The sequence below is a fragment of the Sitophilus oryzae genome, unplaced genomic scaffold (genome assembly GCF_002938485.1).
Source record: "Sitophilus oryzae breed Bouriz unplaced genomic scaffold, Soryzae_2.0 scaffold_494_pilon_pilon, whole genome shotgun sequence".
Taxonomy (NCBI): domain Eukaryota; kingdom Metazoa; phylum Arthropoda; class Insecta; order Coleoptera; family Curculionidae; genus Sitophilus; species Sitophilus oryzae.
The window spans coordinates 2,844,254-2,869,247 of record NW_022147078.1 but is presented as its reverse complement, the minus strand read 5'-3'; the positions used below and the strand labels follow the sequence as shown (position 1 = coordinate 2,869,247).

The following is a 24,994-nucleotide window of genomic DNA, read 5'->3' as shown; positions in this document are numbered from 1 at the left end:
TGTGAACATGAAAATCTATTAGTTTATTAGATTGTTATACGCCCATCCCTGACAACAAGCTCAAGAATTTTATAGGAATTTATATATGATAAGACCCGCATAAGGAGGATTCTGACTCTGTACCAGCATCTATAAACATTCAATACAGGTTGGATAACTCTATTACCAGGCCGGATAGTCCTAACAGCTTGTGCCTTTAAATTAATTGAAAAAATGTTATTTTCTTCTCGTTTCTTGTTTGGTTTTGCGGCCTAAGCTGCCAGGACTATACGGCCAGGTGATAGTCTCCTATCCTTTACTCCTTTCTCCTTTGCTTTTTCTTCAGTCTCATCTCTATAAAACGTTTATTAAAAATTATTAGATTTAAAATACAAAATACGTATATAGTTATGTATATTCCCAAATCAGTACTTTTAACAGACATACAAATTAAATACAAATAAAACTAGTATAATATTAAGAAATATTCTTAATTATTCAGCATAATATATTTTTTTTAGTATGTTTCCATTTTATCCTGATGATGATTATCCAAGTGACGGTCGAAATGGTGCTTGTATTTAAACGATTTCGTACAAAATATGCAGGAATAAAGCTTTAAATTGGAATGTACCTTCATATGTGTTTTTAAAGCAGACTCTTGATTGAAACACCTTTTGCAAATCTAAAAAACGCGTATTTCTGAAATACATCTGTAATAAAATAATTAATTAAAATTTTACCTCACAAATAAACGGCTTCTCTTCTGTATGAGTTAACAGGTGTTTCTTTTTACCGGCCGCGGAAGTGAAATTTTTTCCACATTCGTCGCAGGAAAACTTCTTAATGCCCTGTTTTTGTTCCTGGTGTCTGCGAATGTGCTTCTTCATTATTCTCGCACTGTACATACCGCCGCAGAGAGGGCAAGGATCTTTCTGAAATTTTTCCATTTTTAAATATTAATCTTAAATATTTCTGTACAAACATTTACCTTTCCGTGAATATCAATCTGGTGTATGTATAAGGAATTTTGGCTCTGGAACGTACGGCTACACACATCACACAAATAAGGCCGCTCCCCAGTATGAGCCTTCCTAATATGAACGTTTAGAGATTCCAACTGATAGAAACCTTCGTCGCAAGCGCTACACTTAAATCTCTTGTTATTTGTGTGTAGTATTTTGTGGCGGGAAAAATTACTCGGCGCATTGAACGTTTTCAAACATATATCGCATTGGTAAGGCCGTTCATTCGTATGGGTTCTTCTGTGGTACATCAGAACGTAACTTCTCGCAAACTTTTTCGGACAAATATCACAGGCGTACTTTTTTTCACCTGTATGGCTGGTCATATGCACCTTCAGGTGATCGTGCCTATTAAAAACTTTCTTACACTCCTCACACTCGAAAACAGTTCTCGGTTCTTCAGTTGTCTCGCTTTGATCTCCTTTTATAACTACGGTTATATTTTCTTCTTCGTCTAGTAATGCATAATCGTGATCGTATTGAGACTGTGTATCGTCATCATCTGAAAAATAAATTTGTCAGTATATTTATACAAATGTGATGTTGTTGTTATGCTGACCTGAATCGGTTTTTTCATTTTTAGTACTTGGGCTTAGTTGCAATGATTCGTGCGATTGTTCAAATGAATCTTCATCATCTGAAAATAAATTTGTCAGTATATTTATATAAATGTAATGTTATTACTGTTATGCTGACCCATTTCAGTTGTTTCAGTTTTAGTACTTAAACTTAGTTGCAACGTTTCGTGCGATTGTAAAATTAATTGTCGGAATTCATTAAATAGCTTTAGTTTGGCCAGACAATCTTCACATACTTCCTCAGGAAAAAGCTCATTTTCAGTGTCCTATAAATAATACATAGGGTGATATTAAAAATAGGGCGTTAAACCTTATTTTACCTTTATCGAAGAACAATTTATAATACATTGTAAAACGGTCAGATTGGGTATTATTTCCTCATGAATATTAACGTACTCCTTAGTGGTATCAGTTGTTAAACAAATCCTACATATTCCACTCATCCTATAAAATTGCAAAGAAAATTAGTATGACTTCCAGGAAATTAAGGCAGGAAAGTATTTTTCTCATTGATTTTTTCATGAATAAAAAAGTATACGCTACTTACATGGGCACAGAAACTGAAACTGCTCAGAAAGACTCAGAAAATCTGACAGAAAACAGAAATTCTATAAGTGAGGTTAGGGTAGTAATATTTTTTAGATTAGTGGCCACAGCTGCCAGGGCTATCCGAAGTGTGGATATTATTTATTATAAAAAAAAATTCTTCCCTTTTTTATTTTTGACCAAAGACCCTGGCAACTCATGCCCTACCACGTACTACATATCAGTTACAGCAAATTAGAATACGACTTCATATAATATAGACTTTTGTCAAAGAGTAGCTTTTGTTATGAAGTTTTAAAGTGTAGTAAAAAAAAGAAGACAAATAATAGTTCATTCTAGCCTAGCGGTCGAATAGTCCTGGCAGCTTAGGCCGTAAAAACCAATCAAGAAGATTATAACCTTACTCGTCTGCACCTATCTTCTTTATTTATATTGGACGCGGCAAACCATTTAAATTTTGTAGAAAATTCTTTAATCCCGAATCCCGAATTACAAATTGATACAATGTCCAGTATATGCCTGTTTGAAACTTGTTCCAAAAATCCAGAAGAACTTACTCGGCATTTTCACTATATTTACACCGGTTTAACGCCCCCCGAACTCGAAACAAATACTTATTTGTTAATAGGCCTACAACAGTATCACAAGATTTACCTTTTGGAAGATATTACGGACATAATCAGCTCTATTCGTTCAAGGTGGCACTGCATACAAGGAGTTGTTTTAAACGATAACATTGTAACCATTGATGTCTTATCGCAAAGGGAGTTTATTAACGAAGCCTTCAAAGCGATTATATACTCTCTTTTACTCTGCGATAATGGTAATAGAGATAAATATGTTGAGAGGATTATAAAAGACTTGAAAATACTATTCAACAGTATCGTTCCTGTTTCAAAACTGAGTCAACCGATTCTTGGTAAAATTACTTCATCGACCGGTGGTTTAAATTGTCCTTTCTACCAATATCTACATTCTTTTCTAGAGATGCTTTACTATATCACTTTACTGCATTATTTATGCGGAGTAACTGTGGAGAATACAGAGGTATTTTTGGAGAGTGTGATAAAGAATTTGTCAGTTATTGTGAAAAGCACCTTTAACAGAACTAATTATTTAACAACTATTAATATGTGTGAATGTGTAAAATTATTTACACTAACCGTTCAATTAATTGCTGAAAAGATGGACGTTACAGGCTCAATATTTTGGAGGGTGTTTAACAAAGTGCTTGAAACCGAACCTCCACTTTTTGCTTTGTATTTTTTAAAGCAAGTCTCGTTAATTCAGTGTTATAATTCTAAATTCGAAGATATTGGTTACAAATCCGATAGAATAAAGCCCAACTATACGTTTCTGGAATTTAAAATTAAAGAATTATTACTAGACACTGACTGTGATACCTTAGCTTGTGGTTTAAATATTATTGAACCTTTATTGTGCCGATTATGGCTGAAGGAAGGAAAGATCGAGATATTTCAAATCATTTGGGATTTCTACAGTAAAAGACTGAACATATCGAACAAGAGCTCGTGCAATATTTCACCGGTTCATTTAGTGGAGATCTTGGATTCGATTTTGTACGCGCCAAAAGATTGCAAGGAAGATTTTGAAATATTTCTGGGTTTGCTGGTTTACCATTTGAACGAATACCCTGTTCAGTGGACGAAAATGAGGGGAAGAATATATTCTCAGTTGGGGCCGAACAAAGTGAAGGACCTCTCCGAAATCGGTATAAGACATGTGGCATTGTTATACTTGGCTTTGAGTAGTATCAGTTTTGAAGAGCTTGAAAAGAAAATGTTGGCGTTTTTGGAGAATTTGCCACCGGAAAAGAAGTTTTCCTTGGTTGTTTGGAACATTCATTGTGCTATAGTAAGTTTTAGTATCTGTTAAAAAATGTTTTTTAAAATTATTTTTTCTATCAAGTTTTTTCTTAATTTAAAAAAAAAAGTACACAAATTTATATGCTTAAAGCCCTGTCTACACATAACGTTTTACCTGTCATGTAAGATGGATTAAAAATTAGTACACACACTAGATGTTTTATCTGTTTTTTTTTTAAAAATTATTAAAAAAATAATGATGTGACCATTTTATTTTTATCATAACAATAACTCCGCGAGTTTTTGAGCTACGAACTTTCTTAAAAAAATAAGCATTTAAAAAGTCTTTTCAATCACTTTAAAAACGGTCATATTTATTCTCTTCGAAAAATGTGTTCTTTCTCCATTATTTTACCGTAAAAGGTTGCAATTTAGTTTTTGAAAAATAAAAAATCACCTTTACAGAGTGATAACTCGGCTGTTATTACACCTACGGTAAACAGCAAACAATGAATCGTTTAGTTATTACAAAAGCTTCATTTTTGCTTTATGAGTTTTGCGATAAAACGCAAGGTTTTCGAGTTATTTATAAAAAATGGCTCTGTTTGATAAAAAATATATCTCTACCTATTCACTGTTAAAATTTCACGTCAATCGGTGCAGGTGTTCAGAATTCGGACCCTAAAACCCTCGCTTACTGGCCTATAATTCAATAATTGAATTAATTCGAGTAAATGTAAAATAAAATTCAAGTAAAACGCTCGTTTTTTTTTCGTCTACACCCATGGTTTTACTTGGTACGTTTTGACTGAACAATTTAAAACTGACAGATAAAACGTTAGGTGTAGACGGGCCTTTACAGTCAACAGAATAAAAAAAAGTGTTGAAAAAGTAATAAATTAAAAATTAATAAATAATTTGATTCACTTTCACAATTTTTTTTATTAATTTTACTCCCAGCCGCGTTAAGAAGTTTCACTGCAAAAAAACGGCGTAAAGTTGCCTTGGAATTTAAAAAATTTTCAAAAATCCTAAAAAACCTTAAGATGGCTTTTTTCACCGATTTCTTTTGTTGTAGATTTTGAAATACGTTCGAGACGGGCGATCGATTGAAAAAATATCCCCCACGATGGTATCCATGTTGCAAGAGGCGTCAAACAACCAGAAGACCTTTCATTTGATAAAGGAGTTCTTGAAGAATATGGAAGCGATCATCCAGAACAGCTCAAATATGAACCTCGGTCAAAACTTCTTAATCGGCTCCTGGCTGGGAAAGTACCAATCCGTTTGCTATCTGGCCGACCTAAATAAATCCCTGGACGTTGTCTTATCGATGCTGGAAAAATGCGGCGACGCCGACTGTTGGCCGCTCTATGAAAACAACTTTAAAGAGCACGTGTACGATAATCTGAAACAACTGAGTACCACCCATAACCCACCGGGAATTATCGGGAAAATCGCCGCCAAAGTCGCGCTGCTTAATCCGAGCCTTACCACCGATTCGTTCAATTTCTTCAGTACCGAAACGGTACCGCCGAAAATCTGTTCAAACTTTCTGGAAATTATTCTGGACAGTTATCCGGACCATTTTATTTTAACGCCGTTACAGGAAAACCAGATCGTGCAAAGCTGGGCGAGAATTTGTTTTTTAAGTGCTGTACCTCAAATAGAGTTATCTAAGAGAGTACTTAAACTCGACGTGTTCCCTGCTGAAATGAAGTGTCACCTAAATAACGCCCAAGACCCCATGGAAGCTTTCATAAACTACTTAGGTTCTCACTCAAAACAATCATATGAACAAACTAGTGAATTACTGACTTTATGCGGGTTTGCGCTGAATAATTTAGACAAATTACTGGCTCAGTACGTTCAGAAACCAGAAAGCGAAGATATTACTTTGAATATTTACCGATACGCATCGTTAACGTTCCTCAATTGCAGTAATTTGATTTATAACAGAAACAAACCGGTAACAATCTTAACGAAACTGGTAGAAGTCTTGTTGTTGCCCATGGATTTTATGACGGGTAAAAAAATTCCCCACCCGTTCGTTCTGAACGGTATTAAACACACTTGGACGGTATTTTTCAAGGCTTTTATAAATATAAGCAGCAATAACGATCCATATATCGACAGGTTATTGAAGGACATGGTCGTGAAGTATATGCCCTATTTCGCAACGTCGGATTCACCGATAGTGAACAGCTTAAAAGAACCGGATTGCGCTACTGTGATTTTGGAGAAACTGTATTTGGCTTATTTCAAACCTTCCACCAAAGAATCGGACGCGAATGTTATCAAAGCTCTGAAAATTATAGCGGATCTAATCAATAACAACGACCTATCCCTTCTACGAGTTATGGTTAAGAAAGTTCTGCCCGGTTTGTTCGAAGTGGTAATTTTCCACTCGCAAAGAAGCGTGGCGTTGGGGGTGATTAAAAACCTAACTTCCAGCCCGTTGTTTTTGCACGTGCGCGAAGTGTTTAAACAGGCAATTCTGGCGATTTCCGATAAGAATGTGGGGTTGAATACGATCAATTACTTCCAGTTGGTGACGACCCTGGCTAAATTCGCGCCCGGAGAGGTGAAGGAAATTATAGAAAGCATTAAAATTCAGGTGGTGAATGTGGAAAGGCTAAGGGGCGTGGGGTTCGATAAAACCCTAAGGACTCATTTGGAGAGGCTGGAAAATGTGCTAAAAAATAACACATGATGTTGTTTGTTATAGATATTAGATTTGTTCTAGATATTTTATACATAATATATTTTTTGTACTATTTAAATAAAAAAAAAAGTTTTTCAAAACAAGTTTTTTAATTTTGCATCTTAAGCCTCGTCTACACGTAAAGTTATACCTGTCAGTCTTGTTGATCAGTCAAAACATATCAACTAAAAAAAAATTAAAAGCAGTGATGCCACTTCGAAAAATCGGTAGATTTCGCCGAAAATTTGTTCAAACTTTCTGGAAATTATTCTGGACAGTTATCCCGATCATTTTATTTTAACGGCGTTACAGGAAAATCAGATCGTGCAAAGCTGGGCGAAAATGTGTTTTTAAGTGCTGTACCTCAGATAGAGTTATCTAAAAGAGTACTTAAACTCGACGTGTTCCCTGCTGAAATGAAGTTTCACCTAAATAACGCACAAGACCCCATGAAAGCTTTTATAAACTACTTAGGTTCTCACTCAAAACAATCATACGAGCAGACCAGTGATTTACTGACTATGCGGATTTGGGCTGAATAATTTAGACACATTGCTGGCTCAGTACGTTCAGAAACCAGAAAGCGAATTACTTTGAATATTTGCTGATACGCATCGTTAATGTTCCTCAATTGCAGTAATTTGATTTATAACAGAAACAAACCGGTAACAATCTTAACAAAACTGTTAGAAGTCTTGTTGTTGCCAATGGACTTTATGACGGGTAAAAAAATTCCCCACCCGTTCGTTCTGAACGGTATTAAACACACTTGGACGGTATTTTCAAGGCTTTTATAAGTATAAGCAGCAATAACGATCCATATATCGACAGGTTATTGAAGGACATGGTCGTGAAGTATATGCCCTATTTCGCAACGTCGGATTCACCGGTAATCAGGAAGTCACAGTAAGAGCGAAGGAGGCTATTTATTCGTATGATAAATTTAACGGCAGGGAGCATGCTATAACCGTGCGCTCGGCCCACTTTATGTCTGCCTGGTAAGCCAGGTGATCACTGTCTTTGTACGAAATAAAATATTTTTCTGCCAGTTTCGCCAAAAGTCGAAGAAATCTTGGATTTGTATGTATTTTTTGAACAGAGGAAATTTAAAGAAAACTCGTTTCAAGTAATTTTTAGACTTTATTTAATAATTGTACGCAAAACGTACCAACATCGATATTAATGTTTTATGTACAGCCTTGTTACATAATAAAATAGTTATATTTCATGTCGTTGACAATTTTATTCGGTTTCAGAGCCCTGCCGCCTCCTCGCCGCGCTTCTAATATGTATAGATTTACGTTTAATACTGACGGTAATCGAAATTTTTTTTCAATTTTTCCATTTTTTTCTCTTTTTATTAATAAAAATTTTGTACAAATGGGAGAGACCGAGGCCGGGGAGCTGAGAAACGCCTTACAAAAATAACAACAATCCTTACTGACGGTGGCGCGACCGCCGCAGTAACAATTCTTTTAAATTCTCAAATAAATTAATGAAAAAATATTTATATAAACATAACCAACACTGGATGTAGTACGTAATTATTACAAAAAATCAAATATCATAAATTAATGTGTACGTGTACCTCTATGTACAGTAAATAGCAAATATATATATTATCGAAATGTGTGTATATATACAGATGAGAGCTGAAAAAGGAAAAAAAACTTAAAAGTGATGCCTTCGATACGCCTACAAGTTAATTGATTATAACCGATTAATTCTTCTGTTTTAATAAACGTCTAAAAAACAAACTATACAAATTGGGCTACACGAAAAAAGAACAAGGAGACTCCTTAAACGCTAAATATACAACACGTAAAAAAATATCTAACCGATAAAATGCGAGATCACCCCTTAAATAATTTTGTACTTTTCGACCGACTCGCCGGCCGACAAACGGCTTCCACTAAATTTTATTTACAACGGCCACAGATTGGTTTGAGATTTCGCAACTTTCCATTTTTTTCCACTTTTTTGCCGTTCTTTCAGAGACCAGAATCGCACGAGACCAACGAAATGAATAGAAAAAAAATCCGGGGAGCTGCTTTTTTATACTACTTAAAATAATGTTCAAAATCAAACACTGAAAAACCGTTTTATTCGATACATAAAAAACATTACATTATTTTCAAAATTGTTGATTCCTTTTAAACTGTTTTATACCGTACGATCGAAAATAAAACAGCGTCCAGTTGACTTGGAAATGGACATTCACCATATAATTTTACATACAAAATGACAGCGATCTTCATTTCATAGTCACGTTGCCGCCGTTTTTTTTTCGATCATATGGTACTTATCTATAACCAGTTCAATTATCGTATTTCTTTCTACCTTAATCATTCAGACAATTTCTAAGTAATAAAAGTTTCCTTGAATAAGCGCATTCGCCATTTCGTCAAGAAAAAACAAACTTGATTTGAAAGTTAATGCAAAGATGTTCCATTTAAAATTATTTTTTTCAGTACTCTGGGTACATAGCTACAATACATTTATAATATCGTATGATTGAAAAAAAAAACCGGCGTCTAGTTGGCTGGGAAATGACGATCGATAACATTTTCCATATAAAATGACAGCGATCTTCGTTTCATAACCATCGCCGACGGCGTTTTTTCGATCATATTATAATCTTTCCAAAAGTATTTTTCTTGCAAAACCTCCAAAATTTGTTTATGTAATGCCATGTTGATTTAAAAAGTTTTTCTATCAAACACTATAGTCTGTCCAACAGGAGTTGTCTGTCATTTTAATTCACACGCAATTCATATTTATTCTCACTCATTTTTGGATGTCGTCTGTCGAATTCTCCCCCGGGTCGTTGGACAGACTATACCGAATCTTATAATAATACATTTTTCTCATTTAATTAATGAACCGTCAAAAAAAAAAGCCGTCACTCGAACATCGAATATAAAAACGCCGCTCCCCAAAAGAAAAACCAAAAAAAAACTTTACCTCTTACAGATATACAAATATATATATATATATATATATATAGAAAAAATCTAGAGCAACGAAACGTTATTTACACAGTGTACACTTTTTCTTTTATCTACATTTAAAAAAAACAGGATTTTCAAAATCTCTTTCAATAATAATCATAATATAATAAATTATATCGTCGTCACCGGGTAAATAATCCCATTCATTTCTCTCTCTCTCCGAATTATATCCGTCATCGTTACGCGAAAAAAATATATAAATCTCAAAAAAAAATAAAAAAAAAATATGAAAACAATATGTACAACGCTTAAGCCTAAATAATAATAATAATAAATTTATGCGCGTTAAAAACGTTCCTTTTTTTAGATTAATACTACTATTAACCTAGGTATTGGATTGCACTCGTGGTAGTTACGGTCCCGCCCATCTAGAGGGCACCGCCGCCGAAGGAGGGCGTGTCCAGGTCGGGAGGTGGAGATGGGTTTCGGCTCTGATACCGCGAATCGTCATCTGGAAGAAAAGGACGGAAATAAAAATTACCACTCATCGTACATAGGGTCTTTGTATTTTTATATCAACCAAATTTGAAAAATAATTAAAATTAATGAATGGAAAAAAACTCCCAGTCACCAATTTTCACCTAAATATTGACTGTTGTTACTTCAGAAATTATTCGGAAAAAAAATAAAACTTCTACACCCTGTATCTCCGAAACTAAGCATTTCAGGACATACATTTATACAAACTTTTTTACTTATTTTTATCTGCAGAATATGCTGTCGAAGTTTCCAAAATACAGTTCGGACCATCCTGTATATATTCAAAGAAATAAATAGGATATTTAATAAAAAAAAACACTCACCTATAGCCGATGTGAAACTGGTGAAATTATTATTCGGGTAGACTGGGTTATTGAAGGGCGGCACGTAGTTCACCTCCTCTGGCTCCGCCACCGGCGCAGCCCTATCCGCTCTATCCTCGTCGTCGTCGGGAGTGTAAAACAAGTGGGAGGAAGACTTCTCCGAACTCTCCTCCCTCTCATTCACGGGAGGTAGAGTCTCCTCCTCTTTGCCGCAATCGCTGGTCTCCATCTTTTCAACGCTGCCGCTCTCCTCCATCAACGCACTTTCTTCCTCCACCAGCGGCATTTCTTCGTCGGTTTTAACCTCTTCATCCTCGTGTTTTTCCTCGGTTGTTTCGTTGTCCATGTCGTCGGCAGGTGGCGTGCAAGTCCTGTCAGGAATATCCGACGGTTTCAGCAGGGTGGGAGACATGGAGGACTCGCAAAAACTGGTCGAAGAAAAGCCGGGATTCGTCAGAGTATGGGGAGAAGAGCGTTGCACGGGCTCCAAGTCGCAATTTAAAATAGCGTTCACGTCCAGAACTAGACAAAAAGAAATAAAAGATTAGTCTAAACGACTTAAAAAAAAATAAATAATATAATTTAAGGTATTCTGTCTTACATCGTAGACATTTTAAATGACAGGCGTACCTGGAGGTTTCCTAACATCGTCGTCGATAGATAGTCCAAAGGCTTTCTTCAGCCTTAAACTGGAAATTTCCCGTTGCCTCTCCAACTCGGTAGGTTCAGAATTAAATGCAGGAGCTAGAAGACGTAAAGACAAATTCAACATAAAGTTCAAACGACTTAAGTTTTAAGTCGTTTTCTTTCAAGTCGAGTCATTTTTGTAAAGACTTAAATAAATATAACGTTATTTAAGTCTTTTTTTTTACTTAAATCAAGCAAGTTAAGTCAGTAAAATACCTTAAAAATCAATATAATTACCCTCCAACTCAAGTCAACCAGAAATCAATTTAAATACCTATTTTTTAAATGATAATATTAATTTTCTTGTATTACCCATTAGGGCGATTTTTTTTATTATATATATTAATTTATTGTAGATAGAGATTAGAATAAAATATTATATAAACAACTATAATAAACAAAAAAAAAATAAACGCAACAATGACAAAAAAACATCAACAACTTAAATAAAATTAAATTTCGTGGTACTTTGTACAGGTTGTCCAATTGTTGTGTGTTTTACAGGGTTTCTCGTTTATAAGCAGCGCACAGTGGTTCCCCTTAATTAGCTGCGCGGTCATAACTGTTAGATATCTATATATAGCTTGACTGCACCTTTTTTAATAGAAATTTATAACAAATGCTAAATAAATGTATATAAAATGTAATATGTATTAAAAAAATTGGGCCCAATTTGTGTGATTTGCATTTTAAGTTCTAACTATTCGGAAAGGTATACAGATTGTGTTTACCTGTAGTAGTACATGTTTTTTCATATTGAAGAGGTCAAATTTATTTTAAATGTTGAATAAATAAAAGAGACAGTTGTTTCATTTTATAAACACAATTTTATTGTCAATTGATATACAGTGTGTCCACGAAATAAGCTGACACGAAGAGGAAAAAATAAGTTACTTTTATTTTAAGACAAAAAGTCAATCTTTAACCATCCGGTATAAGATCCGGCGGCAATTCGCGGCAGCCAGTGGCAATTAATTTATATGCAATATACTTTAAGTAACAAGTATTATCATGCCGTTTAAGAGAATTTGAAAGGGAAAGTAGTTAAAAGTCTTCAAGAGTGACAAGCAAAAATGTAAAAATACTATTTTTGTTGCCTTCAAATAAATTGCCATAAACTAATATTACTTAGGTATAATTAAGTGCAAAAAAGAAAAAACAGTTCTTTTTACCTTCTTTTCGAACGTCCATTACAGAAAAGGCAACAACTTTTATCAATTTTAATAAAATAAGTAATTAATTGGCGTTATCCGAAAACTGTTTATGTCAGCTTGATACCAGTAGCAAAAATGTGACATTTCTAATAAAAAAAGCGCTACACTAGGTTTACTTGATTTTATTATTAATTATGTATCGTTTACAGGGGAATATAAGAAAAGTATTAGCAACAGTTTCATGCAAACATTTTGAAATTAATATTTCTAAGTAATGACCTATCTGGGAACCACTGTGCAGCGGTACAAAGATACAGTTTTCACAGTTGCTACTTTTCTATATGAAACTTAAAATGGTAAACACCTATTTGATGCCGCTGTAAAAAATTACGACAAAAATATATGAAAAAAAGTAAAACGTTTGTAACGTAAAAGTAAATGCTTTTGTAAAATGCCTTGTCATTAAAAAATAAATCTTTTTTAATGACAAAATCTTTTCTAGAAAGACTTAAATCTTTAAATTAGACAGGACAATATTAGTTTTTTTTTTAATTTTACGGTAGAGAAACGTACCTTTGACGACCATTTCCGAAGTGGACATTTCGTCCCCGCTGGTAAAGGAAGTACTGCTACTGGAACTGCCCGACCTGGGTCTGGACATCGACTCCGGCTTAAACGACTCGGAAGAATTCGTGTCCTCCACACAGGCCGTTTCCGATTGGTCGTCCTGCTCGTCGCTTTTATCAGTGTTCAACTTCTTCCTCTGCCTGTACTCGGTAATGGACAACTACAAAAAAAACTCGTTAATTTCCCTCAAACTATAGCGTCAGCATTTTTTAAATAAAATACCAACACCCTGTACATAATTCCGTGCGAAATTTACCTTTACCTTTCGTTTGGTCGGCGTAGCTATTCCGCCGCTCTCGAAGCCGAGCATACTGAGCGTTTTCTCCACCGTGCCCACCAAGTGGTCGCTGTTGGCGAAGATCGAGTTCTCCCTGGACAGGCGGGGGTCCAGCAGGGTCCGGGGAGTGCGAGGGGTGCCCGGCGAGGGCTCGGCAGCCGAGGCTTGGGTCGCTTTGCCGAATTCCTGCTTCATTTGGGCGGCGCGTTCCTTCAATTCCGTGTCCGATTCCATGGCCTGGACGGGACTGTCGCCTTCAGCGCTGCTGTACACTATTTCCACGCCCCCCTCCTGGCTAGATCGAGGCGTATCAATCATCTGAAATAATTTAAAAAAAATAGAATATTATATACTGTTTTTTTTTTCTCAGGTAAACTTTCGACAGACGATGACAGATGGCGTCCATACCAATATATTGATTTAACTAAAAAAAGTTTCTAATATTTTTTAAGTTAACTACGGACGAGTTTTAATAATTTAATACGTCATGCGTCATCTCTTGTTGTTTTTAACCAGCTTTATCGGTTCATTTCAAAAATGACAGATCATATTTCAATATTATTGGTTTGACGCTTTGAATAAGAAGACTAAGGAAGGAGCATAATGCTATCCATGTATTCATGCATGGTGGGCGGAAAAAGCACTCTAGGGTGGGGATCCTTGACAGTTCTGTTTGACGATTCATTTGACACATTTGATTTGAAATTTTGTGGATTTGTCAGTCTTTACGGAGCTTATTTTATGTTATTTATTATTTATTCTACTACTGATAGTTGTATAAAGGTAGTAAATCTAGATGGAAATTGTGGCAGAACTTGAATTAACAGTGACACTATTGCGATTTATCGAAAAAGACTCTAAAATAGTCGGTTTGTGTAGCGTGCGGTAGATCTCGGCAAAAATTGAGTGAAATAATGGAACAACTTTTCGCTAGTAAGTGACCATATAATATACATATGTGTAGTAAACCGATCATTTATCAAATTCACTTAAATTAACTAATTATATATTTTTTCTTGCATTTTTGCTTTTATTTACTACTTGTAAAAGATTAGATGTCAAAGAATTTAGATACGTCAATTCAGTAGCGTATCGGATGTTTATGGTTATAAATAATTATTATAACTTATCCATTTTTATTAGAATTTTATATTTTTATAACAATTTTAATAACTACTAACATTTATTCACAACGTAAAATAAAAAAAAAATATCGAGTCTACCCTACATCATAGTTTTACATTTTTTAAATAAAATTAGAAAGGCACTGATAAACCGGAATTTAAGTCGGCCATATTTGAGGCCCATCGTGGTGGCCCTAAGATTTTTAATATGCTCCTTCCTTTTTTTCCTTAGTCTCCTTATTCAAAGGTTTGACGGAACGATGAACGACAAACGGACGCCGATGCGTATAAACTCGACTTAAGATTTTTGAGAGTTGTCAAACTCTTGCCAAATTATAGGTTATAATTTTGTGTCAAATTATGTCAAATCGAAATAATAAATATTTTCATTTTGTATTTTGGACTGTGTTATTACATGTATTTTGTGTTTTTTTAAAATAAAGTGGAGGAAAACTCGAAGGAAAATTAAGTGTTGACCCAGACCATAGTTTACAGTTAATATTCGGTGCCCATAGACCGCCAGAGAGTTGTATAAGCCACAAATAAAGTTTGTCTACCATCTTGTATATGGTACCAAAAACTGGAGTATCTGTAAATTAGCAGCACACGATAGGTAAATAATAAATTTTAGTACTGCAGAGAGATGTCAAAAAGTACTGGTTCACAAATTTAAAATTAAGTTAATTAACGAACTTTTAAAGTATAAAATTCAGTAAGTGTTATTATTAATAAAATATTTTGTTTTATTTATGTTGCCTTTTATTTATTCCTTTGAAATATTTTTTTTTTATATTTTTACAAAAGTTATATTGAAAATTGTAACAATGACCTATAAAAAAAAGCTATTTTGCCTCAGCTTGAAACACGGCTTGAAAACAGGAAATATTTTTTATATCTTTTTTTTTTGGTATGCGGTGTTTTTTAAAATACACCCTTGCTTGTTTTGTATTAACACATACTGTAATTGTTTTTAATAAAATAACTCGATTAGATTTTTTCAGTTTTATACAGTTTTTTTTTACAATATTTTGAAGGAGTCAGTCAAATTTTAAATATATTAATTTTCTGCTATGCGTTCCAATTATTGTACCAACTTATTTCTGTGTAAAATAAAATAAACTACTTTGAAAATAAAATGACAGACACATCTATCACTGTCAAGGACTTTGTCTTGACAGACTGTAGTTAATATTATGAAGAAACTTACTTTGGCAGGTTCGCTGCTCGTCGGTGTTGTCGGAGGTGAATTGTCATTAGATAGAGATTCTCTAGGTAGACGTCGTTTCTTTGGGGGCGCGACAGCTTCACTGATTGTTGGCGAATCTAAAAAAAACGTATATTAGTGTTATTTCGAAATAAAAACAACAAATAATCATACCTGGTCGATTGCTAGCGCCATCCGTGGACCGATCCTCGCTGATAGCCTGTCGCAGCCAGCGTTTCTTGGCGTTGCCGCCCCTCGTTTGGGGGGCGCTGTCGCAGAAGGAGGCCGCCTGCGCCAACGCGGCCAAGTTCTTGGTGTTCGATGCGTAAACGGAAGCCTCCTCGGCCGTGGCCGGGGGCGAGACGTAACTGACCGACTGCTGCAACGATTCCGGCGCTTTGTTCAGCCATTCGTTCATCAATCTGAAATACATACGACATGTTAGTGAAAACGCTGAACTACACTAAGAATTATTTTAAACTTCAAATTAAAATCGTGTATGGTAATCGCAAAACAATTTCCGATGCACGTCATGATCAACTTTCGAGTGACAAGCGATGGCGACAGCGCTGCCAGATTGTGATGGATTTATGAGATAAATCTTAATTTATAATTGACAAACAACATATTTATCATATAATTTTTTAAAGAGTTTAACGTTTTATTTTTAATTTAATAACTAATATTTTAGTGATTAATTGATTTATTTGTTTTATAGCTTATTTTACATATTGGCAAAAACTAGTTAATTATGAAGATTATTATAAGCGTTATTATGGGTTATATATTTATTGATGTACATCTTACAACGCCATAAGTGGGAATAACAAGTAAGAGGGTGCTATTAATGCACAAACTAATAATAAAAACTAACTTTGAAAGTGGTATAATATGCTTATCAATCAAACTTATTTTTCTGACTGCAGTCAAGGGTAATAAAAGACCTTTATTGTGACCTTTATTCTCGCGTTCTCGTTCAAAATAGTTTATTTACTTTATACAAACTCTTTGCTTCGACTGTTTAAATGATTTTTTTCAATACACAATTTCAAGAAACGCAATACAAAAACTCGAAAATTTAGTTCTTAAAAGAAGTGTTTGTGCTCAAAAGTGCAATTTTTATAAAAAGACTATGAAAATAGGCAAAAAAACGAGAATAACTCGCAAAGATTCAACAACACGATATTATAGAAAATAATGACTGACACTAGGATAATTGTCAAATAATAAAGGACAACATTGCTGAACACGGCGCAATGTGACCAACATAGCGATAATAAAATTCGTTTTAAACTAATTTTTGCAGCTTTAAACTAAATAAAATACCTGTTACAACTGTTTGCTCTATAAATATAGTATTATAGTCAGGTTTATAGACTTCTAGTGTCAATGTCAATATGATTGATCACGTGAATCGGACAAAGTTTTGCGATTTCAATACTCACCCTTTCTTCGTTTTCGGAAACTTAAATCCCGACTCCAGCGGCTCCACAGCGGCCTGCACCAACAAACAGGCTGACGACAGCTGCGGCGCCTCCGGAGAAGACTCGACGGAGGTGTTGTTCGAGTCGCCACCGTCCCCCACGGGCGACTTGCGCATCTGTTTGTCCGAGTCCCCATTGGAGAGGGCCAAGAGCAAATCCGCCGCCTTGTCCCCCGCATCGTCATCTTTAAAAGAAGGCCTGTGCAACGGTAGTCCCTCGTTCGGGGACAGCAAATTCTCGTCGCCGGAAGTGACGTAGGAATCGGTCGAATTCAGGCGACTCCTGCGCACTTGAGCGTTGGTGCTGGTCGTTCTCGCTCTTCCCCTACGCCGCCTACGTTTAATTTTCGGCTCCTGCTTGTCCTCTTCCTTCGCGTTCGGACCCGGCTCGGACTCGCGTCTGTGCGCCTGCTTCGCCTGGTGCTCCTGCTTCTTCTGGTCGGCCTTCTCCATCTGCTCGATGGCGCGCAGTATGGCTTCCAGTTTCCGTTCTTCCCTGCTCAGTTTCTTCGATTTGGCGCTCTGTTCCTTCGAGTCCGACTCCTTGGCGCCGTCCTCCTTGTCCGACTTGTAGTGGGAGGATCGCCTGGTGGCTATGGGCGTCGAGGCGGGACTTTTCTGTTTCTCCTCTTTAACAGTTTTTTCTTTTTTGATCTCGGTTTTAACGGGAGACGGTGGAGAGGGTTTAATCTCTTCGGTGACTTCGGGGGATTCGTCCGAGTCCTCCTCCTCGACTTTCGGCTCGATCTTGATCTCGATCTTCGGGACGGGCTCTTCTTTGATCTCAATCTTAACGTCCACGGCTTCTTCGATGTCCACTTTGATGTCTTTCGTGTCTTTGGCGTCGGGATCGGCTTTTATTTCGGGCGGAGGTGGCGAAGAAATAGCTGCTATAAAGAAATATTTAGATTAGTGTGCATTAAATATAAAAATTGCCGTACTAAAAAAGTTACGGCTAGATACTTACGTGGTGCAGGTTCTTGTGTAGCTTGCGGCGGAGACTCCTTCATCGACGAGGACCTGAGCAGCGGAGCCGGTGAAAATCCCGTCGACGCTGTGCGTCTTCCTCTTCTTTTACGCGTCGTCGTTTCCGCCGCGTTGGCATTGGCCGCGGGGGTACCAACTTCCCCGTTTCTCTTGATGGAGGTCTTGTTAACCGCGCACTGGTCGGGTCGTCCGCAGGCGCACGCAATCTGCGTGGTACCGACCGCCGCCAGGTCGTGAGATTCGTGCCTGATGGTCAGCTCGCTGTTCTTGTCCACCGTCGTCACGGCCACCACGTACAGGTGCAGCACTCCCTTCTCGATGCAGTGCCGCAGTTCGGCGTTCGGCCGGCAGGAGCGCCTGATAAAGCGCGCGCTGTTGCCGTAAGTTCTCGTATCCACGCAAACCTAATACAAAAAAAAATGTAAATAAACAAGGTGTTAAAATAATGGTATCTCAGATAATTACAACCTAATTTAAAAAAGTTTTAACATCCTGTAACACTAAAACTATGCATTTCCATTGCCATGTTTATAGGAACTTTTTTCATGGAATCAATGAGTACTTATTTAAAACTTTCGCAAGTTAATGACATTAAAAAAATTTAAAGGTTGCTATTAGACTTGGAACAAGGCAAACTAATAAAATTGCGTTTATCTTATCAAGGAGGCCGAAATCGACAAAATATCAAGACATAACTTTTAATCGGTATTAAACGGTTTATAAAAATAAAAAAAAATAATAAGAATTTAACACCGTGTAGCAACGAAACAAAGTAGAATCGGACCTATGTCGATATGAAAAATAAATATTATTTTTACGTGAGGGATCTCCCCACAAGAGAGGGCACGTTTTTTGAAACACCCTGTATATCATTAAAAATACGTTACTCGTGCTCGGCGCTTCGCTTACCTCTGTGTTGTCCTTGGGCGGCAGTTTGTAGAAGAAGAGGAAGGGACCGGGACGCTGCGTGTGCTGGCGAGTCGCCAGGGAACCCCCGGCGTGCCTGTGCTGCGTTGACAGCATGTACTTGCCTCTCAGCTCCACCACGGGCGTGTCGGGCGCCAGCTGGGCCGTGCTCACCAGGTACTTGATCTCGGTGAGCGGCTGCGTGTGCACTCGGCACTTGCACACCGACGAGTCGTACTGGGGACTCACCGGGTCCGCGTAGGCCCCGTTCACTCGGATACTGGAAATCCTCGCTCGCAATTCGGGCGAATAATGATTCGTCACCGCTTCCTCGTACTTTTCGATCCACTGTCTCAGCTGGGGCAGGTGGGCGGACCAAGCGTCCTGGTTCTCGTCGTCGCTGTGGGATGGCGCTGGCGGCGGAGCCTGTCGCGGAACCTTCGCCTTGCGCTTCACTATTTTCCGTTCTTTTCGCTTGGGTCTGCGGTGGACGGGCGCTTCCTTCAGCTCCCTGCGCGCGTTTCGCTGGGTCTCGGCCTTTTTGCGACTGGCCAAGGTCCTGCCCTTGGCCGCGACGTTGTTGTTTCGCGGCGGCTGCTCGTTATCGGTCGATTCCGAGTCGGTGTGATTCTCCTTCTGCCTCAGCGCGTCCTTGAGTTTGGCCTCTTTGCGGATTTTCGGTTCCAAGAGCTGCCTCTCCCTGATCCACTGCTGCTGGGCGAGTCGCGCCTTCTGCCGGTCGACGTGCTTGGAAGGGTCGCACATGTCGCACAGATATTCGTCGGGTATTACGCGGTTCTTGATTACGCACTGGACGTGCTGCCAGACCTTGCACCGATCGCATTCCACCATATAGCCGTCGTCGTGCAGGAATCCACTAAAAAACAAAGTTAATTACAATTCAATCATACACAATTAAATCAGGGTGCCGCCACTTTTCATCAAAACTTTTTTAAAGAAAAAAAATTTGATTTTTTAAAAAAAATCTTGATTTTTTTTAGCACCCTGAATTAAACAGTAATATTTACCAAATACATCTAGTGACGTAATCTCCGTAATGATCGTCGTTCTTCACGTCCTCCACCTCGGGCGCCGTGTCCGTCTCCTCCCCCTCGGTATCGTGCTTCCTGTCCGAACAATCCGATATGTCCGAGGCGGCGTCGTCGTCGGCACTGCCCGCGCTGCCCAACATCAAAGCGCTGTTCCCAGCCGACAAATTCAGGTTCGCGTGCGCTTGAGAAACCATCGGAGCCCCCTGCGGCGGCGGTCTTCTGCGCACTTGCGCCGGCAAAACCGGTCCCACCGACGACAGGCCGTTGATTTGAGGCGGCACGTTTTGCGAGGGCCTGCGAGGCGAATCCGCCGGCAACGTGGCGTTGTAATTGTGATCCAAAAGCACCGCTTGGCAGATCAGCGACAGCGCGTCCAGTCCCGACTTGTTCTGTTGATCCTCGCCGGCCTGAGCGGCGCTCGTTTCGCCCGACTGTTGTTTCTCCGGACACTTGAAGGCGTTGTCGTAGCGCGACGGCATAATTTCGTATCGGCTGGGCTGAGGCGGAGTACTGCTGGTACTGCTCAGAGTTTCAATGATCTGAGCGGCCAGAGCTTGGTTGAAAGTGAGCTGCTTCTCGTGCGGAGGCGGATTGTAGCTTCCTACAGGACCGGCGGCGGTACTCTGTGACCTAGGTGTCGTCTTCATCTTCGCGTACGGCATTTGCTTAACCTTCTGCGCTTGAACGGCGTGCTTGCCTATATAATTTGGCTTGACGGCGGGTTTCTGAGGTCGCTGAGGCGGGATAGTGCGCAATCCCGAGCCGGTTCTCTGTACCTGGCCCGGAACGTTCTTATTCTGAGGCGACAAAGTCTTCACGTTCGAGACGGGTTGAGTCTGTGGCGGTTTCTGAACGAAACTGTTAGGAGTGATCGGTTTGGCGGGTACGTTCTTCTGTGCAACAACATTAGTAGGTTTCATAGATTTATCGGGCAAAGTTTTGACCGAATTGACTCTGGACTTGATGATGTTGTTGATTTGTTTAGCAAAAAATTTGGCAGAGGCGCCGTTATTGCCTGTCAATTTCGGCCTGGCGGCGGGAAGGGGACGCGATCCTGAGGGTCCCACGGGGGCGTTCTTGTTCAGGATGACGTTAGTTTGCGAGGGACCGGGAATTTGTACGTTGCTCAGGATCTTCACCTTGTTCCTTTGACCGTTCACGGTGGTCGGTTTGTTGGAAAGAGGGACATTGTTGAGCACCTAAAACAACACATTTTATTAATTTTTATAGTCAGAAAATTAGTAGAAAAAAATATACTCACGTTTGCTGAAGAGAAATTGGCAGCTGTGAGCAGCTTGTGACTCTGGGGCATAGCCTCTGGCATTACCGGCTCCACGCATGTGTTCTTCACAAAAACATTATGGCCTCGGTTCTCCAACACTGCGGTCGTCAAAGGCGCGGCCTGCACGTTCGGCACCACCGGATTCCCATCAACCACAGTCTTCTCTGTTGAAGGCGTTGGAGCGCTGATAGCCTTCACTACAGTCACCGGAGTAGTCAAAGGTCCGCAATTCAGCACCGTTATAGTCGGAGGTTTTCCCCCAGCGTTCGTGGTCACAGTGAGCGGAGTCGAGTTGACCAGAGTGTAGTGGGGAGCGCTGGACACGACGGAAGTCACGCAGAGGCTCTTGACCACCGTCAGGGGTCCCGCCGAGTTCAAAACGGTAATCAGGGGACTATTCACCACCTTCTGAAGCACCTGGTTGTTGCCGGGAGGCAAGTGCTGGCCGGACACGACCAGTTTGGCTAGGGCGGCTTTGCTTGGAGGAGCTGGTTCCACCTTGGGTTCGACCAGGGCCACTACGTTGACGGGAGCGGGAGGCGCCGGCTGGCTTAGGACAGCCGCGCTGCTCGTGTCCACGCACACGCTCATGTCGGCACGGGGAGGCTTAGCTGCGGCCGCGGCGACGGCATTTTTTTCCTCGGCAGGATGAGATGTCGCGACGATGGCAGGAGCGCCGCCGCCGCCACCCCGTTCGCTCTCACTTTGGGACTCCAGGTCAGCGACGGAACCTAAAGAAAAATAACGGGTAAAAAAATTGTTATAACGTCGCAACCTCTGGCTTTCACACACAAATTTGGATAAAAATTTTAACAAAAGACAAAGCAGTGAAATGTATACCTTTAAGAAATAAAATAGTTAGGTTAAGTAAAGAAATATGTTACAATCTGATCAAGAAGTATGAATTTGAAGCAATATCAGTAAGAAGGTCAAAAGTATTTGTTCTAAAATTGGAGAAGACATTGATAAAATATATAAAAATTCGTTACATTAGTGGTAGTGAGGCTGGAAATATGAAATCTTTAATTACCACTTTACTCTGACTACCAGAAACTTTATCCCTTCGTAATGGATAAAATTGGTGTTGAAAAAAAATCTATTATACCTGACAAAAACATGAAATATTAAAATATAACTTTTTTGAGTCAAAAAAAATTATCCAGCGAAGGGATAAAATTGGAGATAGAAAATTGTATAAAAATTCTCTCAAGAGATCTAAAAAAATATTTACTTATGACTTTATTGAGCATTAATAACTTGCATCTCTACAGGGGGGCAAAATAGGGGAAGAAAAATTGTATGATAATTGTTACATCTGCTTCTACAAACATGCTTTATTAAAAATATCTTTATTGAACACTGGAAACAGTTTTTCTCAGACAAAGTCGAGGGCAAAAGCAAATGAAGTATAAGAGCAGCTATACGGGCCATTTATCTTTCTTTTAATTAAAATATTACAAAAATAAACTAGCTTAGTGAAGCTAGAAATGATCCATCTAGTCCAAATTTTAGCGTAGATATATGAGTCAATGTTTCATATATTTTGCATTAGAAACTAAGCTATTTTCCGCGAATGACTCCGCGCGTCTGGACAGATTTTTAACCCATTTTCGGAGAACGATCCCGCGGAAATCGCGCGAGCGCAAACTGCGGCATAAATTTCGACCGAGGTCGCGCAGGCGCCGCGCCGCGTGAGGCCCGTGAAAGGAGAACTTGCAACAAAATGCAATGCATTTGGTACACTTTCCTAGCCAGTAAAAATCAAACCGAGATGTTTTTTTCTTCTTTCATAATGGTCGTGGGCGTGCAAATTTGCCGCCGATTCGTCCCCTCGTCCATCTATTCTCCTAGACAAAAAACGGGCCGACGACATTAAAAAATGGCCAGACCCACTGGCATAATTACAGTCGTATTTATCCTACTGGCAGTATCAAGAGCTAATGAGCCCAGTTCAACGATTTAATGTGCTTATTCAAAACAACCACGAAATCGAGTATGTAAACGAATACGCTACATTTTTTTAAGCAAAAATGCGAGCTATTTGCTTTGATAATGTCGAACGAGGCTCATGAACACATCCGACCAACAATTGCGCTAATAAAATTACGCGGATTATATCGTTGAAATGCCACCAAATCTGTCAAAATCAATGTGGATGGTAAAACGACGAATTATTACCTAATATCGTACAGATAAGCAAACAAAAATAACTCTAGTTAGAAACAGTGGATGTTGTTCTTTAAAATAGAAGCAAGAATAAACGAATTTCGAGTTCTGCCATGCTACAAATAGCAAAGTTACTTGTTATTTTTAATATTAATCGCGATTCGCTTCCATATTCTCTTAATTGAAAGGTTTTTGACGTTCGCAAAGTTCATAAAAACGAGAGTATCGTCAAATTAAATTAAACATGCATTACAACAAATACGAAATAAACTTTTAATTATTTTTTAAGTGTAGCATAGGTCAAACATTTTTAATATAAAGTATTCTAGAACCTAGCCTTAAAAAGTGTATCGTTAACATATACACTTTCTAAGATAAATACATATTATTCAAAACTCGAAAATCTATGCTATTAAGCGTTTTGTAGCGAGAAAAATACACTTACCTTAAATTGAAATAAACGAAACCAAACTTCTCTAGAACCGATGTAAACAGAAACATTTTCCAGGTATAACAGCAGAGCATTACGTTTCCAATCGTTCCAATAAGTCCTAGCACTAATTACGATATATTTTCATCAAACCAACCGTAAAATACTATATAATTACACGATATTTTCCACAAATTTTAAAACACTTTTGAAAACAGACTTCTAAACTAAATATGGCAGCCATATTCTGGGCAAAACAAAGGAAATATAGCTATGAAACCCGATTCTTTAATCTTGAAACCGTTTCCGCTTCCTGGCTGGAAGTATGGAAGTTTGTCGCCAGATGGCAGCACATATTAACAATTTTAAAATAATCAAAAAAAGAAATTTTAGCCATGAATATTTAAGAAACAGCATTTTACCTGAATAAAACCGATTTTTCTCTATTTAGATTAGTACAAGTAATTATTCAAACTATATTTGTTTTAATATAGTCGTAAAAAATAATTCATTTATTTATAAATGTCAAACCGTTTGACACAAACGTCAAAAAAATCTGTCAACTGTCAGACATTATATAACCTATTTCTTACGTCAAATATTGCTTTAAAAAAATATATTTATTGTTAAATAATTAACAATACTTTAAAACATGTCCGGAGCCATAAAAAGAACGACCGGTTTAACGGGTCTCACAGTGGCAAAAAATCCACATCAAACCCTAGGTACTCTGTACGGTAAAATTCTAAGGACTCTGCAGAAGATGCCCGAATCTGCAGCTTACAGAAAACATACCGAGGCCATAATTAAGGAACGTTCCGATATACTAAAATCCACTCCTTCCATAGAAGAAGCCGAGAAGAAAATAAATTGCGGCCAAATCGAAGAGGTCATTGTTCAGGCCGAGAACGAACTGAGCTTGGCTCGAAGAATGATCACTTGGAAGCCCTGGGAGCCGCTTATTAAAACAGCACCTCCGACTCAATGGAACTGGCCCCCAGCACAGCAAGTCCCTCAACGTTAAGTAATTTATTGCGGGGTTTAGATATTATAAATTAGTTTTCTTCACAGTTGTATGTAAATAATAAAAATGTATGATATTTATTACCATTGTATCCATACAAAGAAATCCGATATATAAAA

General features: G+C 38.2%; 4 protein-coding genes across 5 annotated transcripts; 2 read left to right on the top strand and 2 right to left on the bottom strand.

Moving 5' to 3' along the window:
• Positions 1-376: 376 nt before the first annotated feature.
• On the bottom strand, positions 377-2,199 carry LOC115886655 (zinc finger protein OZF-like). Its single transcript, XM_030905902.1, has 7 exons — positions 2,130-2,199; positions 1,903-2,026; positions 1,701-1,848; positions 1,564-1,641; positions 971-1,506; positions 723-914; positions 377-664 (listed from the first exon to the last, which is right to left on the bottom strand). Coding segments are annotated over exons 1-7 (1,248 nt in total). The 5' UTR covers positions 2,132-2,199; the 3' UTR covers positions 377-496.
• Positions 2,200-2,541: 342 nt separating this feature from the next.
• Positions 2,542-6,752, top strand: LOC115886604 (protein MMS22-like). Its single transcript, XM_030905840.1, has 2 exons — positions 2,542-4,003; positions 5,033-6,752. The coding sequence occupies exons 1-2, from the start codon at positions 2,633-2,635 to the stop codon at positions 6,665-6,667; spliced, it is 3,006 nt and encodes a 1,001-aa protein (XP_030761700.1). The 5' UTR covers positions 2,542-2,632; the 3' UTR covers positions 6,668-6,752.
• A 1,033-nt stretch (positions 6,753-7,785) lies between these two features.
• LOC115886711 lies at positions 7,786-24,109 on the bottom strand. Of its 2 annotated transcripts, none has more exons than XM_030905980.1 (13): positions 23,867-24,109; positions 21,235-21,986; positions 19,950-21,172; positions 18,925-19,798; positions 17,996-18,419; positions 16,991-17,918; positions 15,720-15,967; positions 15,549-15,664; positions 13,197-13,535; positions 12,887-13,100; positions 11,103-11,216; positions 10,473-10,994; positions 7,786-10,120 (listed from the first exon to the last, which is right to left on the bottom strand). In XM_030905980.1, exons 2-13 carry the CDS (start codon positions 21,844-21,846, stop codon positions 10,038-10,040), a joined length of 5,697 nt encoding a protein of 1,898 aa, XP_030761840.1. In that variant the 5' UTR covers positions 21,847-21,986; positions 23,867-24,109; the 3' UTR covers positions 7,786-10,037. The 2 variants fall into 2 exon arrangements, with proteins under 2 accessions (XP_030761840.1, XP_030761841.1); XM_030905981.1 differs by having other exon boundaries at positions 13,203-13,535.
• Positions 24,110-24,404: 295 nt separating this feature from the next.
• Positions 24,405-24,956, top strand: LOC115886571 (NADH dehydrogenase [ubiquinone] 1 alpha subcomplex subunit 5). The gene has a single exon (XM_030905803.1). The coding sequence runs from the start codon at positions 24,504-24,506 to the stop codon at positions 24,873-24,875; it is 372 nt and encodes a 123-aa protein (XP_030761663.1). The 5' UTR covers positions 24,405-24,503; the 3' UTR covers positions 24,876-24,956.
• Positions 24,957-24,994: the final 38 nt, after the last annotated feature.

What these genes read in the sequence shown, in the direction of transcription:
- LOC115886655 (XM_030905902.1), bottom strand. An exon ending in TAAATTGTTCTTCGATAAAG is followed by an intron (nt 1,849 to 1,902) that starts GTAAAATAAGGT and finishes TATTATTTATAG; the next exon opens with GACACTGAAAATGAGCTTTT. An exon ending in AGATTGATATTCACGGAAAG is followed by an intron (nt 915 to 970) that starts GTAAATGTTTGT and finishes GAAAAATTTCAG; the next exon opens with AAAGATCCTTGCCCTCTCTG.
- LOC115886604 (XM_030905840.1), top strand. Translation starts at nt 2,633, where the DNA reads ATGTCCAGTATATGCCTGTTTGAAACTTGTTCCAAAAATCCAGAAGAA. An exon ending in GGAACATTCATTGTGCTATA is followed by an intron (nt 4,004 to 5,032) that starts GTAAGTTTTAGT and finishes CTTTTGTTGTAG; the next exon opens with ATTTTGAAATACGTTCGAGA.
- LOC115886711 (XM_030905980.1), bottom strand. Translation starts at nt 21,846, where the DNA reads ATGAGCGTGTGCGTGGACACGAGCAGCGCGGCTGTCCTAAGCCAGCCG. An exon ending in CGCCCAAGGACAACACAGAG is followed by an intron (nt 18,420 to 18,924) that starts GTAAGCGAAGCG and finishes TTTTTGTATTAG; the next exon opens with GTTTGCGTGGATACGAGAAC. An exon ending in TGGCGCTAGCAATCGACCAG is followed by an intron (nt 15,665 to 15,719) that starts GTATGATTATTT and finishes CGTTTTTTTTAG; the next exon opens with ATTCGCCAACAATCAGTGAA.
- LOC115886571 (XM_030905803.1), top strand. Translation starts at nt 24,504, where the DNA reads ATGTCCGGAGCCATAAAAAGAACGACCGGTTTAACGGGTCTCACAGTG.